Here is an 18,126-nt window from a genome sequence, read left to right on the forward strand (position 1 = left end):
AGAGTACTTGGACAGTCAATTTTTCATTAATGTTATTTCCATGAACTATTATGGCGTGCGGTAAGTGTGCTTTTAATATAGTTTTTACATCAATCAAGGATTAGGATGCATGTGTTTTGGTAAATAATTTAATTAAGTGCTTATTTGCCAAAAATTTATCATCTGAGAATTTATAATCCAAGGGTTGTAAGCTTAAATATGTTTAAGTTGACAAACTTCACCGTAGAATTTATTAAACAAAATTATAAGAGTTTATAAAAAAAGTCATAAATTGCTCTCATAAAAATAGTTAAAAAGAGTTTATAAGAAAATCATAAATAGTTTTAATTTTCATTTTAAGTACTTGTACGATAAGACAAAACACAAATAAATTTCAGAATAGCTCTTCCAAATATCCCTAAATCATGATTGATGTTAGCTTGAACTTGAAGTACTGACCCAATGTTGTGAAGATAGAAAACAATCATAGCATGCCTCCTTAACCACTAGCCTAAAATTATTTGCTTATTATTTTGGTAATCTTTTAGGAAACAACAGTGGATTTTTGTTATAATATAAGAGAAGCTCCAGTCCAATGTGCATGAATTTTTTATTACTTAGAAAGAAAAGACAGAGATGCAATCAATAAGCAGATTTGCATCGATGAGAGATATCTTAGATCTATAAAGATTATTATGAAAAAAGAGAGACAGCATCGAACATGTGCATATGATTAGGATTAATAGTTAGTCCTCTGGACTTTCAATAACTGAAACTAACCATATGAAACCAGAGTCAAATCCCACCCACCACTGACCACACCTTGGTGTAGAGTGATGACTTAGATTTTGGCTAATGAGAAATATATTTTCTCTTACTCCAAATAAAATATAGCAAGAACGGTTGTTAAAAATGATTAAAAATATTTATATTTCTTAATTAAGTAATTCAGAATTTGAATTTTAATTAATTTTTAGGTATAAAATAAATCATATTATATAAAAAAGAAATATTTTTCTAGTGTACATTCGAAATCTTTAATGAAAATTAATTTATACCAATATAATGATATATATATATATATATATATATAATATGATAAGAGTTAGGATAATCGATGTAAAGTTGACAAAGACACTCAAATAAAAACCTAAAACTATTAGTATTAATTATTATTTTTTAAAATGAAGTAGGGACATGTGCCTCGTACTAATACACGTAGGTTAATTCCTTTTTATACGCCAACTTTGTTTAAATGCGGGGACTCATGTAATTAAACTAAGTATTATCATTCATATATATTTTTTAAAACACCATGCATGAAATGAGATGAAAAATAATTATTTGACTCGGCATGTATTAACATTATTATAAATATTCGGTGTGGCTGTGTAAGGGGGTTGGAGTTAGATCGAGTTTATAAGATATTTAAATTCAAACTGATCAATATTAATCAATTTAAATTGGTTTAGATTTTTCAAAATGAATAAATAACAACCTAAAATGAACCAAGGTGACAATATTAAGGTTGGACAATTAGGTTTAATAATAAAAATAATAAAAACATAGAGAAAAATGAGATAAAAGAAATCATAATAGAATGAAAGAAAGTTATTGCATTGTCTTACAAAATCGTATAACAAAAAATAAAAAATATTTAAAATGATAAGGGTTCGAGTTATTTTGAGTCAGATAGAGTTCTAAGTGCTCAAACCCAATACTAGAATCAATATAATTGGGATTGTAACTTTAAAATACAAGCCAAACTGACAGTCCAAACTAACCCAAATTTTTCCTTTAATTTGGTATGAATTCATCCATGTTAATATACGGCAATGATTCACTTAATAAGTAGAGGCACATATGTAAATTGCCCACAAAATTTGATGGGAATGGCTATGCTAGATAAGTATCTTAATTCTTAATTTTGGGTATCTAATAGGAAGACTTTTCACGTGAGAACGAGAGTAACGAGGAATAGATATTGAACAATATTCTTTTTTTATCATAAATAAATAAGACTAAAATACACAGATCATGTAACTTTTTTTAAGTAATCAGTAATCTCAGATTTAATCATGACCATGTGAGAGGAAATGGATAATATATATAGGGATGCACCTACTTATGGTCTTGGGGGATGACCCCCCTAACTTAAAAAATATATATAATACGTCTAATGTATTATATTTTTTTATTTTATTTTAGATTCTAATTATATTGTGAATATATTAATATTTAAGTGCCATCTTTGAAAAATATTTTCTTTATATTTTATATTATTTTTTTATGATAATAATATATTATTTTCTATTTTTTTAAAAAAATTATAGTCTTTGTTGTAAACATAATTACATTGTTTTATTTTTCAGATAGAACATTTAAGTGTAATTTTTCTTAATATTTTTTTCTTTTTATAATTCGTTATTACTATTTTAAATATTATAAATTGTTATATTTGCAATTAAATGAATTCAATAACATTTTATTTATACTTATTTTATTTTACTAACGGAGCAAGCTTATGAACACTACATATGGGATTGTCAACTTAAGTTTTCAGATACACTAACTAATATTCCCTCTTCTACAAATTATTAATATTCTTTGTATTATTCTCTTTATTTGTCCATCTCATGTTAATTTGTTCCTTTGAGCATTGCTTGTGAGGTTTGAGTATGCTTCTGGCCTCAAGTTCATGAATTCAAATACGTCGTCGTGTAAACTTTGGAAAAGAAAGAAAAAAAGAGTAAAGTCACATAATACTCATTACTATTGCAATTCCCTTTTTGCTTTTTCCTAAAATTGATACGGATTAAGCAAACATCATCATCCTCCTATGGATGACACTTATGAATTACTCAATCCGTCGAAATGATTTTAAAAAATATATATATTTTATAAATTAATTTAAAATTAATTATTCAAACACAAATTAAATTCATAATTTTTGCGTTTTAATCAAATGAACTAATATGTTAATTATATTATAAAATAATTAATGTTGTTATATGTAATACTAAATTTTTTAATATATATTTAATATGCATATAAATTTAGATAATAAATTTTATAACAATAAATTTTAATCTAATAATTAATTTTTTACGTATATAAATTTTAAATACAAATCATAGATTTCATAAAAATTCATATATCTAAGCATATTAATTATTATATCAAAATTAATTATCACAAAATTTATTATATAAATGTACATACGCATTAAATATATATTAAAAATTTTAATATTATATATAACGATATTAATTATCTTATAACATAATTAATCTATTGATTTAATTAATTATAATATTATGCTAATAACCTGAAACCTTGAATCCAAGAATAGTTGTGATTATAGTTGGTCATGTTAGGACACACCATAGTTTTAAAATTCAGCTTGAAGGAATTCATTGAACCGAGAACTAGTGATTTGATTGGTCCAAGTCACGTGTAGGAATATCAATTATGCAAGCAAACTAGTAAGAACTAATGTTACGTGGTCGGGTGAATATATGATCGAACCAACTAACAGGTAAGTTTTATGATTCAGTCTTGTTCGTGTTCAACAATTTTTTTTTGAAAAAAAGGGCTTAATTATAAAATATAATATTAATATAAATTTTATGTAAAAATTGTTAATTTTTTTAATTTATTATATTTTTATAATCTTATATATTATCTTTTAAAATATAATATATAAGATAAATTATATTTTCACATAAATTAAAATATGTATTTATATAAGTTTTATTTTTATTTTATATATGTTATATTTATTTTTTAAAATAATGTTTGTGATTTAATATCAATGTTTTTTATTTATATTAAAATATTCATGTTATCTATTATAATATAGATAAAAAATAATTTTAATAAATTGCATACATACATATTTTAAAAAAGAAAATATTATCATTTTATTTAATTATGTATCTGTACTATATAGTTTAATTTTTAAAAAAATTCGTACATGATTCAATAAATTTAAATATAAATAACAAATATTATTATAATATATAACAAGAATATATTCATATAGAAAAATACTATCATTAAATGACATATATAAATATTAAAAATTCATTTTATAAAATTATAATTTACATAAAAAATATACATTAAAGATAAAAATTATATTATATATTTAATTTATAAAATAAGTTTTAAATAGTATGATAAAAATACATAAAATTATAAAAATATAATATATAAAATAAAAATAAAGTTTATATAAGTATATTTATTCTAATTTATGTGAAAATAAAATTTAATATTATATATTATATTTTAAAAGACAATATATAAGATTGTAAAAATATAATAAATTTAGAAAAAATAAAACTTGAATTTTAAACTATTTTCATATTAAATTTATATTAATATTATATTTTATACTAAATATTCAAAAAAATACTTAAATATAGTAATAAAAAAGTGTATCATGATTCTAATCTTTTTTTTTAAATATATTAAAATGATGTATTTTAAAATAAAAGTATTCCAACCTTCACACTCCTTAACAATAAATTCTGAGTCTTGCGTGCATTTCATCAGCAAGACATTGATTAGTTTACGAATCAGATTATGATATTTATCTAGTGTAATGGAAAATATATGGTAAAGAGAAATTGTTAGAATATTTTAATTGATTAGTTATATCATATGACCTCGAACGAGAGATTCAATTGATTTGATTTAAATAAAAGATATTTCATTTATCTATATCTATAGTTTACAATATTTTTTTTCGCAACAATTTGTTTTTAAATCAATATATTAATACATCATATGAAACATCAATCGATGATATAAGACATAAAATTTGTCTACTAAATAAAGGTTTTCATAACGCTCTTCAGGTGCATGCTTAATTTCCTCTACGTTTTCGTGCTTCTTCCAAGCATTTGAGGCATTGAATTTAGACTAGTTGGCCAGGTTTTCTAACTATGTCGTGTCATGAAGCTGACCATGACATGAATGTGTGTATGTGTCACAATTTCAAGTTTTACTCTTCTTCTTGTCCAATAAAGACGCTTTCGTGCACTTTTCGAATCCTAAAAGTTTATATCTTTTAAATTTCTTCCCTAAATTTGTGGTGAATAAGTTTGTAGACTACTTGGGATCAAGGAGTGGCCACACTAGCCATTTTGTGAGTTGGCTTTTTTTATATAATTTTTTTGGTTGAGGTTAAATCATCTGTCTTTGTGTGTGTTTTTATTTGCACTATTTACATAAAACCACCCATATGTGGTAAGAGGGTTTCTTTTCTATTTTCTGTATCCCCATTTATACATAAGAATCCATGCTTCAATACAAATATTTTAGCTCTTTACTTAATTAAAAACATGACTGTAGAATTCTCAATTTTATTTCGAATAAAAATGTCAATTGTTATTTTCCTTTTTTTCTCAACTCCGCAGTGAGTTTTATAAAGAGATAAATAAACAAATTAAATTTTATTGTTCATTCGTTAGTAAGGACATTAATTATAAATTAAATGCTAGCTCTCAAGTCTATACTTATATTCTTTTATGTATTTCTGCTCTTATCATGAATGAAATCACGTAAGTATATTTTCATAAATAAAAAAAAGCATGATTGTGAAAAGGGGTAAAAATTATCCGCAAGTAACATTGTAACATGCATATCTTATATAAATTCTACGTATAAAATTACAGTTGATAATTCCCATCCTATATATCCTATTGACATGACTCATGACTGATAATCATTAATTTTGTTATTGTAAGAAAGATGTAATTTAATTTTTTATTTTAAGAATTCAAAATAAATGGTGATCTTCATCTATAATTATATACTATAAATTTCAAAATTACAAATCAATATCTTTCAATAAATTAACGGATGATGCATTTGTTGGGTCTCCTACCTTACGCAAAAAACAACTTTATTAGAGTTGTCAATTATAAATTTAAAAATTACAATAAGGCATGTGTCAAAACGACAACTTTCAATAAATTAATTAATGGATGCATCTAGACCTCCTACTTTATGACAAAAATAACTTTAATTTAGAGTTATCAGATACAAAACTGTTATGTGTACGTATAGCTTATTTTTAGCATCATTTAAATCTTCCTCTCCTTCGGTTACATAAGGGAAATTGTTATATGTGTTAACTGTTTCTTTAAGAAGACTGGTGTATGCCATACTTTAATGGCTAAATTATTTGGCCTTCTCATTGGTCTTCATGTGGCATCAATTGAAAATTTATTACAAAACATAGCGTATATATAGAGATATACTCAAAGATTGTTGTCAAGCTGATCGAGGAAGAGTGTATGAAAGAAACTCTCACTGTTATGCCATTGTTCATGAAATTGGTATATTTTGATCCAAATTAAAAATATAAAAAAAAATAAAAACTCGATCTCTTAGATTTTACTTCTAAGAGAATTTGACGTAAAGTGTATAATTGGCCTATTTCTTCCAAATACTATAAGTCGTTATTTAGAGGATTAGTTCAACTTTCAAGTCATCAACATGTACTGCACCATATCAATTATAGCTTCTACGCGCGTTTTCAGCATATCCAATTAAGGAAATTAATTATCATTTTGCCTAGGTTCACTTTAATTTCTAATACATTCACCAACACACTAATCACATCATTAGCTAAAAGCAAACCCTTCCAAATCAACCGTGTTTACACTCTACAAACTTGACCAACCACGTAACATATAATTTTGTTACAACAACTAAATGAACATTTCAACAAACACATATCACTAGTACACATTAACAAATAACAACACACTCAACACCATATATATCAATTATACTGGTTATATCACTAGTACATATTAACAAATAACAACACACTCAACACCATATATATCAATTATACTGGTTAAGGTAGTCCCAAGTTAAGGGCTTAAAGACATGAGCAGCCTCAGATTCTATGATCTCCAACTGTTTCTTGGCAAGGTGCATGTACACAATCACAACTAGAAAAATGGCTTTTTACGACGGTTAATAAGTGCTTTTAACGACGGTTGTAAACCGTCGTTGTATATAACGTCGTTGAAACGCAATTACTTTTTATGACGGTTATTATAATAACCGTCTTTGAAAGTGAAAAATTTTCAAAGACGGTTATTATGTAATAACCGTCTTTGAATGCAGTGTCTGGTTCAACATTCAAAGACAGTTATAACATAATAACCGTCTTTGAATGTTACGTCTGGTCGACATTCAAAGACGGTTATTATGTAAAAAAATCCATAATTATAAATATATATTAATATTTATAATAATTCTTTTTATAAAATATTTATGTATCGGCTTAATTCTTTGTTAAATCCATAATTAATATATGTACACAATGGGTGGCCTTGACTAGCCGAAAAAGAGAAAATAAAATTAATAGCATTAACTATAAAAGTATATTTAATTTTATTTGATGATCTCCTCATTATTTAAGAAAAAATATTGTTTGATTTAAAAGGATGTTATAAGAACTAATCTTTTTAAAAGAGATGTTAGGGTGTTATTTCATTGTGTTTTTTTACACTACCCCAGAAATACTCTCTTTTGTTTTTAATTTATATTTTACATAAATATTAATTACTATAAATAATTCACTTACTAATTAAATTCAATATATTATTTTTTGGCATAAATATATTAATTTTTTAATATATATATATATATATATATATATATATATATATATATATATATATATATATATATATATTCTTATCTTTATATTTCATTTTTCTAAAACATATTGCTAACTCCATGCATCTTGTATCAAGTTCTGGCCTTTCTATGCATATCAGCAAATGCACAAATATTAATTTATTTTCTGTTAAAAGAACTTCAAACAGGGACAAAAATCTGGTGCAGAGAGAAATGAGGGCCAAATGTTTTCTTTTTCTTTGGCTATAGAACCCTAAATATATATGTTGTTACTAAAGGTATCATGATTGACAAAGTTCATTTTCTGGATTCGAGGTGGAATCAATCAAGATGAAGAATGCATAATTTACTGAAGGGATCTCATTTTAGTGGGGAACTTTGAAAATCACTTAATGTTGTACACTAATAAGAAAATGCCAGGCCTATTCAATCTTTTGAGTGGAATTTGTATAAAATAGTGACAGAGACATTACCACTAGGCCAAACAAAAAGGCAAAACCACGCCATAGAAAGTAATAAAATAAAATAAAAAAGAGGCTAAAAAATAGAAAGCAATGTACTATAGAGATCTTCGGGCTATTCTTATTTTTGTGGAATTATTAGAGTCTAACTTTTTTTCTGAACCTAACTCCAACTTCTGATACATGCATGCTCCCAGCTCCAGGCATTAACCAGAAAAAGTAAATAATTTCTTAGCTATATAATATATGTGATCTAAGACATTCTAAGAATTGGAAAGTTCCTCCAATAATGTGATGTGAAATTGGCTGATGTCATGAAAATTATCAACTAGTAGTACCTTATAATTTGTCAGTACACTGATGTAGAGCATGTGATACACTAAACCCCACTAAAGAGTTTATAGTGAGAAGCATTCAAATTATGACATCCGATAAAGTTATGACACTTGAATTACTCCAATATGAATTAATCTATATGGAAAGGTCAACGATTGATAGATATAATGGGACACTATATATATATATATATATATATATATATATATATATATATATATATATATATATATATATATATATATATATATATATATAACCATGTCTAGAGCTTTCAAAGAATATTAACAGTTCTTCTTCTGTACATTATCCAACTACAGACTTGTTCTACGGTCTGGTTCTTCCTAGTTGATATTTAGTGGCTTTTTTATGTGGGAGCTTCATTATGATGTTGGCTACAAAGTCATCATGGATTGGATATTGACGCCATCATGACATTGGATATAACGTACAAGACTAATCTTTGATTTTGAAAGGACACATTGGACTTGGAGTATATTAACAAAGGATAATATCAAGGAATTTGTTAAATCACAAAAAAAAAAAATAAGCCAAATTAGGTAAGACAATATCAAGCAAAATTTCAGAAAAACAATTCAATGCCTTCTGCTGCTAAAGCAGTCTAAGAGGGTTAGTATAAACCAAAAACAGAGAGGCTGGAATCATTTGCTCCATGACTCTATCAGTCTGTTTGCTACCTTTTGAGAGTTAGAACTGAACTTTTCAAACTAGTCATGACTCAATAATTATAAATTATATCAGGCAAAACAAGACGTAAGACAAACAAAAGAATTATTCTCTGTAGTTTGATGCTTCTTGATCATTCTCTCTACTTGGTTTGAAAATAAATCACAACTGTGTGAGAACTAGAAGCAAGCACAATAAGTGGCAGAGATGTCAAAGTCTCTCATTTAATCATGGACAAAGAAACTTCATTTTAGCCCATCAAGAAGACAGGGGAATTTTATAATGGAACATTCTATATGAAAAAACATATTCAATAGTTTCATGGACCCTAAAATATGTCAAAGTTCATTTCTCATATATTTCCAAAAAAGAATCTCCCATTCTAGTGTATGAGACTACAGAACTACAAATGACATAAAATATGTGCCATACCCGTTGATCATCTGATCCAGATATCAGTAACGAACCTTTGGAATTCCAAGCCACCGCATTGACACAGCCAGTGTGGCCCTATTAAATTCATGAGCAAAAGGATGCCCAGCAAAGTCAACAAACAAAATTTGGGATAAATAGATTTTATTTTTTGTATTGAGGGGGGATGCACAGAGAAGGAAGAAAACAGCTGCAGAAACTTGAAGAGAATGTTAGTGGAAATCTATGGCTAGTGCAAGCATTTTTTAAAAAACTCATGACTACTGAAAATAAGTCTAATCAATATAATATAATTAAGGTTTCAAATTGTGGTTTCATCAGGATTGCGGGAAAATGGGAAATTGCAGACAACCGCATCTGATGAGGCCATAACTGTGATTGTGTTGTGGTCATGATAAACCCAAAAACCTTGATGTTGCGGCCACATTGATTTTGAAAGGACACATTGGACTTGGAGTATATTAACAAAGGATAATATCAAGGAATTTGTTAAATCACAAAAAAAAATAAGCCAAATTAGGAATTCAAAATTTTAAAAGTCACTTTACAAAATTCCATGCCTCTGTACCTCGAATTTCCAAGACCTTCCTAAATTTACTTCGCCTCTACAAGAATCAACAACAAACAGATCAGTTTCCTCGTCAAAATCTAAAACACAAAGAGAGGGAAGATAAAGTGATAAATAAAAGAACCTTCTTCGCAGGTGTATCTACGACTCTCTGTAAGAATCAACAGTTTTCCCTACTTAGGGTTCAAGACTTCAACCCCTCGCGGAGGCCACCAGTGCACGACGAGCGGTGCACGGTTTGTGGTGGCGCGTTCAGACGATGCCAACAAACATGAGCAGAAACACCAGAGACTTCTATTCTGGTAAAAGCCCTACGAGATTGTCGTCTTCGAGGCCGTGCTTGTTCCAATTATGGCAACAAACACGAGCAGGAACACCAGAGAGATCTATGAACAGATCTGTCACCTCTAAAGCTCCATCAAGAAGATTTGTTGCCTCTAGATTTCTCTTGCAGTGTTTGGGGAGGAAGCTGAGGGGCTTGGAGAATGAGAAGAGGAGGATGATGGAAGAGCTGAAGTGATTTCGGATTCAAAGAAAGGACAAGCTGAGGGGCTTGAAGTGATTTCTTCTTTTCAAGTTCAATGAATTACCACCGCGTTTTTCTCTTGCGACGGGTTTTGAAAAACCGGTGCTAGGGTTCAAAGAAAGGACAAGCAGAACAAAGAAAGGAGTTCGTAGCAGAGGACGACGAGGTTGCGGTTTTGTTTTTTTTATTTTGAAAATTACGACGGGTTTTTACTAAAAACCGGCGTAAATTATAAGAAACATAACATTCTAAGGCGGTTTTCAATAACCGCCTTAGAATGTGCGTCCTAAAATGCCATTTGCAAGCCAATAATTTCAAAAATGCCACCGCACCACTTATTAAAGCGGTTCCTTATACAACCGACGTAAAGTGCGTGTCTTAAAAAAGGCTTTTTGTAGTAGTGAATCCAATCACCATTTCTCAAAGGACTTGGCATTGGCATAACATAACCAGTTTCACCACCCCAAGGAAAATGGTATGAGGCAAACACAACCTTCCCCCACCCAAAATCCACTTTGTCCTCCGGAAATCTTTGTCCGGAGGACACCACAAAGGCCGGTCCATCGTCGGCGTTGTTACAATAAATTTTAGTTATACCAGGAACCGGCCGGTGAGCCTCCACCCAATCAATTAGCCCTAAGAAGTGCTCCTCAGTTGTGGCGGCCGCCAAAAACTCGTGAACGGCTTCCGCCAAAAACCCTAGCGGCTCCTCTACCAACTCCTCCACCGGTTTCCCGCCAAAGGGTATGGAAAGCACATTCCCAAAATAACTCTCCATCATTGCTTCACTCTCTTTGTCACCATTGCCAAGCCTTTTCCTTCCATCAACCACAATGCCCATTTTGGCCACAACCCTTTTACCATTTTTCTCTTTCGAAGCCGCACGTGCAACCATCTTCCACAAGAATGCGGAGAAACACTCGAGCTTTGTGCGTGTGGCGGCGAAGACTTGCATGAGGTGGAGCTGCTCCGCCGTGACGTAGTATATGCGGCTGAGGAGAGCGGCGGAGGCGGTGGATGGAGGAGGAGGAAGCTCGGAGATGGGGGTGTACATGTGGTGTAGGGAAGGGTGAATGGAACCTGGACGCCGAGGACTGAGGAGGGAGCGGCGGAAACATGGGTGGCGAGAAGCGGTTGGGGCGACAGTGACGACGAGGGTGTTGTTGGGCTTGGTGGGCTGGGCCATATCGGCCCATGAAACAAGGAACATGTTTGTGGAATAAGCATCTGCTACGCGATGGTCAAATGTGCATGCCACAATTATTCCACCACACTTGAGTGAAGTTGCCTACAAAGGGAACATTCAATTATGGCCATATCAATGAAATAGTACTTCATCATGTAATGCAACAACAACAACATTGGTTTGATTGTTATGACCATTGCTGTTGGCTGCAAATTAAGTCATTCTATCTCCTAATTATGTCCTTGATATTTGAATAATATCTTGGCCAATTTTCTTATACATTTTACTACATGTATTTTAAATTTAAGTAAAGTTTAAATATATAAATAAGAAAATATGTGAGATAAAATAAAATTATTATTAGATAATGTATCTTAAAAAAGGAAAAATAAAATAGGAGTTCCTTATGTAATAATGTGAATTATATTTATCTAATGAAAATGGATAAAAGAAATAGGACTTTTAAAGTTGAGAAAATATATGAAAATAAAATTATTTGAATTAAAATGCATCATTTCTAACTTTTTATTTGATAAAATACGTAAAAGGTTAAATTTTGAATTTGAATATGGATTCAATTATTTGATGTAGCAATGTTTGAGAAGAATAAAAAATAAGTTTAACTCATTTTCATTAATCAATTAAAAATCATCATATACATAGTTTTTTAGTTATTACAAAAATTAATGAATTTACCGTACATAATAATTTATAATTAAATTAATAACAACCAAAAAAATATTTACAGTGCTAATACCTTCTAATTATATTCATAAAAAAATATAATTGTGAGAATTTTTTATTTATTTACTTTTTAAATTTTTATTGATTCATATTTTTTAATTTTTAAAATGAGACATTTTATAAAGTGCTAATATAATAATAAATTCAAATGTTTTAAAATTGTGTAAATACTTATTAACATGCATATCCAAACACAAGAGGAAGGTTCAACATTAAAAGTAAAAGGCATATGACTTTTTAAAGTAGTCAAATAGTTAAACAAATTTTAATTTTGATTATTCACATATAGTTATATCACCTAGATTTAAATTTTCCTACATTCTTACAATCTTAAATTGAGAATTGTTCTTAGTTGATATCTTCCTATATAAGATATAATTATTTAATTTATTAAGATTAAAAAAATTGATTAATTTAATTAATAGTAATAAATTTATCTTAAATTGTAACTTCTTTCAAAATTATTCTTGTTATTGATATTTTTCTCTCTTATTTTTTTTAATGGGATATTTTTAATCTAAAATAAATTAATATAAATAATATTATAAATTAAATTTTATAAAAAGAATAAATATTATTTCAAATTTAAATCTTATAAATAATATAGTCATACTTAATACTCTATGTGATTTGAATGGTTAAGATTAAAAGAAAAATCCTAGAAACTAAAGTGATTCTGTTCTCTATATATCCATGTTTAATCGTATGACCCATACCTGGGTGTGTGTGCGTATATATCTCTAATATTTGAATGATCAAGGTTAAAAAGAAAAAATAACCTTTTAAAGTGACGGGCACTTGGATAAGTTGTTTATAATTAAGCTTTCAAATGTAGCTTTATTAAAAATTGAATATTGAAATGTAGTATATATAGATATATATTGTTTATAAATTTAATATATTATTAATTCTGTAAAAAAAACATATTATTGATATAAAATACTCTTTAACTATACTATGCATGATCCAATAGACCAGCCTGTTTAATTTACACCTAGAATCAATTTCACACATTGTAACATATATTTCAATATAACTAAGATTAATTTGAATTATTATAACTATATTTAGTGATTTAAAACAAATTTTATAAAAAAAAATTAAACTAAAGAATCACGTGCTCTTTTTGGAAACAAATTGTCACCGCAATAAATGTTTAAGTTGAATTTTTGGGTCAAATAACTTACGGGATGATGCATATAATTAGGTATCATGTCATATTCAATTAGTTTGCTAGTTAATTATTAGCTAGGTTTCTGGTTGTGGATAGATTTGACATTGTGGTCACAGACAAAGATTCAATATCTAATAATTAACTTCACACCCAATACGTGGGGACAAATTGATGGATTTTTTTATTTTTTTTTATGACGAGTGAAGTGTTAAAAAGAAGAAAAATTGTGAAATATTACATATGATCAGTTTCCGTTACCTGCAGGATTAATGCTACAACTGTCACCAACCAAAAAACTACAATGCTTTTTTTCTTTTTCTTAAGAAATCATGCATGCATGTCTCCGTTAAGGCAGATACTAATTTAGTTTCCGGTATTTAATTGTTATTCATCCAATAGAATTTTACATAAGATAATAATTAACCATATATTTTTTTAAAATAAATCATTCTCAGTAAAAGTAACGAGTTTCATAGGATTTATGATTCATCAAACATTAACATTAATTGTGTTCCAAACTACTCCAAATACATATAGTGTTCCAAACATGCTCCAAATTAAATACAACACTCTATATCAGAGTGAAGAATTTGAACATGGATAATTAAAATTGGATTCTTGTTATTGTAAAAAAAAATCGAAACATTTTCCTTCTCATACTATCCCTCAGCTTCTTTTTATAAGAAAGGATTAATTGATTTTTAAAAAATTAAGAAATATAGATAATATTTCCAGTTATATTAGTTATTAAATATTTTTTTTTATCGAGAAGTGTCGATCTGCATTAAGGAAACACTTCCTATTTCTACATCTTTCTCTAGTTGGAAATAAGATTGAAGTGTCCACAAAGCATTTCGCTTAAATGAAATGCAATTTGGACCAATGCTTATTTAAAAGGTAAATATTAACTAAAAAGTTATAGAATTAAATATATTTTTAGTTCTCATAATATATTTATTTAATGCTTTTAGTCCATATAATTTTTTTAGTCCTTATAAAATTGGAAAATTTTGATATATTTTTTTGAACGATAAATACTAATTATTAGTTTTTTTGTCAATAAAAAGAATTAAATTCATGATTTTTTTTCTCATTTTCCTTCTTAATAATTCAACCAATATTATATCTCCAGGATTTCCTTCTTAATAATTCAACCAATATTATATCTCCAGGAAACTTTTGATATTGATTCCTCTTATATTAATATTTATTTTAGCATCTATTATTTAAGAAATATCAAATCTATTCTCAAATACATTATTGATATATCATCAATAAATAGTGTGAAGGACTAAAATCATAACATAAAATGTTACAGGGACTAAAACCATAAAATGAGTATACTACAAAGACATAAAATATATTTAATTATAAAAATATAACATAAAATAAGTTGTGACAATAAACACGGTTCATATGACTTAGACAGTGAAAAAAGATATTTGAACATCTAAGAGTAGCTCTATATATATATATAATTGATATGATGGATAATGTGATGTGAGAAAAAAAATAAAAATAACAAAAAAGGAATGATAGGTAGGTATCAATTTAGTGATATTTTAGGAGTTCAAATAACTATTGATAAAAAAAAATTGGTTTTCACATTAATTAGGATTTTCTTTCTTATTAGGGTTGGCCCTGTGGTTGTTTTGTGGTGCAACCACCTAGGTCCATGGCCGAAAGCTAGGGATAAAAAATTCAGTCAATTATAATATGAGAGGGAAACAAAATTCAATTTCTTTAAGCGAAAACTCCATCTTGCTAGCTTATCTAAAACTCCTTTAATTCCTAAAGTTTAACCTTTTAAGCATTAAAACTAACAAAATTTCAACTTCTACAAAAATAAATAATTGTTTATTCGTATGTGATATTTTATTATTTGTATGTATTTGTGGTAAAGAAATTTAATATTTTTAATGAAATGTTATATTTTTTTTATGAATATATATTTATCATATTTGTACACAAAGGATTTCTATCTATATAAAAAAAGTTTAACTTAAATATTGAATGAATAAAATATATAAATTATTATAAATTTATAATATATCTTTGATTCTTGTGAATAAAAAAAATCATTATCTATTATTTTATGATGGACCCATAAAATAATAGGTCGCCTTACTATATATAGATCACATGCATATTTTGATGTTTGTAATGAATATAGTGTCATTATGGCCTGTTAGTAATTATTGTTAACACATAGTACTACCTACATATAGTACCTGGACAGCAAGCACACCATTCTTCTTCTTAGTAACAAACTTTCCTTCAATGGTGTCATCTGGGTTGTAAAAGTTGAGGCACTTTAGCTCCACATCTGCCTCAGCTTCAACAAAATCAACTCCACGATTATTACAAAGCACCTCGGGTTCACCCATATTATTAGGCACAACTTCACCTGCAAATACATAATAAGAGACTAGAGTTTGTGCCAAGGCATTTTTAAGAGACCTCACCATAGATCCAAAGGTCATTTTGTTGGTGCCACTATTCCCTAAGGTTGTGGATTTGAGCATGGGATTTTTGTAGCAAAAGAAGACTCCTACATCAAGTGGAGGTAGAAGTAGGTCAAGGTTAGAAAGTGGGAGCCAATATTCTTGCATTGGTACTACTGCTGCCACCACCTCTTCATTGGTCACATTTACGGAGAAATTTCCATTCTCAACACCCATTTTGGATAAGAATATTTTAGGGGCAAGATATGATTAAGAGTGTTTAATTTCCAAGTTGATTGGCCTCGCAGTATTAGTTCTATTTATAGCTCTTATGTACTTATAAGCTTAATTAGTGGGATGGTACAGGTGTATTTAATTGGAGTCCATGTTGGTTCATCTAGTCCAATTTTCTTTTTTATTTTAATGGAAAAAATAAGCATTGTATAGATGTAGGACTAGCGAACAAATCCTTTGAAACTTAATTTCTAATTGTTTCTCATACTTCATGGGGTACTTTAGTTCAATCATTGAGCAAAAGATTCCCTGTGTGAGATATTTTATATAGAGGTCGATTTTATAAAATGATTGTATGGTCAAAAAAATAGTTAGAAATTCAATGATTTTACCTATGTTCAAGAATTATAAGTATGTAATAGTGTTAATATTTAAAGTAAGAATTTTATTATTCATAGAAATCTTAGTCAACTTAAACAAAATTCCTTCCCCTTAAAAACAGCTGAAATCTCTACAAGAAAAAGAAAGATAATTATATATGATATGTAAATGTTATTATTTCCTTTTTTTTATTTTTTGAAAATTATTTTTATTTTTAAAAGATTAGAATTCTAAATTTGACTTTTTATTTTCTGCTTTGTCAGGGGAGAAGTGTGTGAAGGAAAAGAAAGAAATGTATTTTTAGATTTACTTAAAATTATATTCTTTGTCTGTATTTTTATTTTACCAAAAATGAGATTTGTATTTTTAACTGAAAATAGAATTTTATTGTTTTCATTTTTTGATTTGTTTGGAAAATTTTTTTATTGAAAATATTTTTAAAAATCCAATCAAATATATTTTTATTATTATTTTCTATTTCCAGTAAAAATGAGAACATGAAACAGTCAAATTAAATAATACTAATTGTACTAGTACTTTATATAAGAATTTTTCGGTACATTTTTTCATGTTGGGAAATCCCCTTCATAATATAGTAGGGTTAGATCTGACAAATTATGAAAATTATAAGATATGATCACATGACTAAAATATGACATGTAAAATATTAATTAATCTATAGTAGCATATATTAAAAATTTAAATCACCTCAAGAGAATTTATATTTTAATTAAGAAATCAATTAAATTTAGAGTCTGTCAATATAATAAAATGCTATAATTTATAAAATACTGTATATATATTGCCTATAATTAACATGCGTACAACACCAAGAATAAAACTATTATTTATGGTATATATCATTTATCATTACTTTACGGACCTTTACATACATTAGTAAATACACATATAATTGTGTTAATAATTACAAAATTAGTACCTCAAAAAAATTACAAAATTACATTTGAATAAAAAATTAAAATATAAATAATTTTAAAAAACAAAAACAAAATTGATGAGGCGCCCCTTGTTGCCTCCGGTCTGTCCCTATACATCTTGGTGATAATTTATCCATATCAAATCCTCTCAGGCTTGAAGATTTAAAGATGAATTTTCTAATACTACTACAATAATGGTTTATTACGACGCATTAATAATTATGGTCGGCATAAACTGATATAGAAAGATAATTTTGTAGTAGGGTAAATATAATTATAAGACTAATCTTAGAGACAAGTAGAAGTGAATTAGCAAAGAATCATGTCATCTTTTACAGCATAAAATATTGTAACATAAGTTACGT

The 18,126-nt window shown here is 27.7% G+C and overlaps 1 protein-coding gene and 1 long non-coding RNA gene across 2 annotated transcripts; both read right to left on the minus strand.

Annotated features, from left to right (window-relative positions):
• Positions 1–6,614: 6,614 nt before the first annotated feature.
• On the minus strand, positions 6,615–16,526 carry LOC114424474 (shikimate O-hydroxycinnamoyltransferase-like). The gene is made up of 3 exons (XM_028391329.1): positions 15,996–16,526; positions 11,068–11,948; positions 6,615–6,949 (listed from the first exon to the last, which is right to left on the minus strand). Exons 1-3 carry the CDS (start codon positions 16,443–16,445, stop codon positions 6,844–6,846), a joined length of 1,437 nt encoding a protein of 478 aa, XP_028247130.1. The 5' UTR covers positions 16,446–16,526; the 3' UTR covers positions 6,615–6,843.
• On the minus strand, positions 9,017–10,467 carry LOC114424475. The gene is made up of 3 exons (XR_003668993.1): positions 10,259–10,467; positions 10,135–10,171; positions 9,017–9,644 (listed from the first exon to the last, which is right to left on the minus strand). It is a non-coding gene; the product is annotated as an uncharacterized LOC114424475 (long non-coding RNA).
• Positions 16,527–18,126: the final 1,600 nt, after the last annotated feature.

This window comes from Glycine soja, chromosome 8, assembly GCF_004193775.1.
Source record: "Glycine soja cultivar W05 chromosome 8, ASM419377v2, whole genome shotgun sequence".
Lineage (NCBI taxonomy): Eukaryota > Viridiplantae > Streptophyta > Magnoliopsida > Fabales > Fabaceae > Glycine > Glycine soja.

What these genes read in the sequence shown, in the direction of transcription:
- LOC114424474 (XM_028391329.1), bottom strand. Translation starts at nt 16,445, where the DNA reads ATGGGTGTTGAGAATGGAAATTTCTCCGTAAATGTGACCAATGAAGAG. An exon ending in ATGGTGTGCTTGCTGTCCAG is followed by an intron (nt 11,949 to 15,995) that starts GTACTATATGTA and finishes TTCCCTTTGTAG; the next exon opens with GCAACTTCACTCAAGTGTGG. An exon ending in CCTTTGAGAAATGGTGATTG is followed by an intron (nt 6,950 to 11,067) that starts GATTCACTACTA and finishes TTTTCTAGTTGT; the next exon opens with GATTGTGTACATGCACCTTG.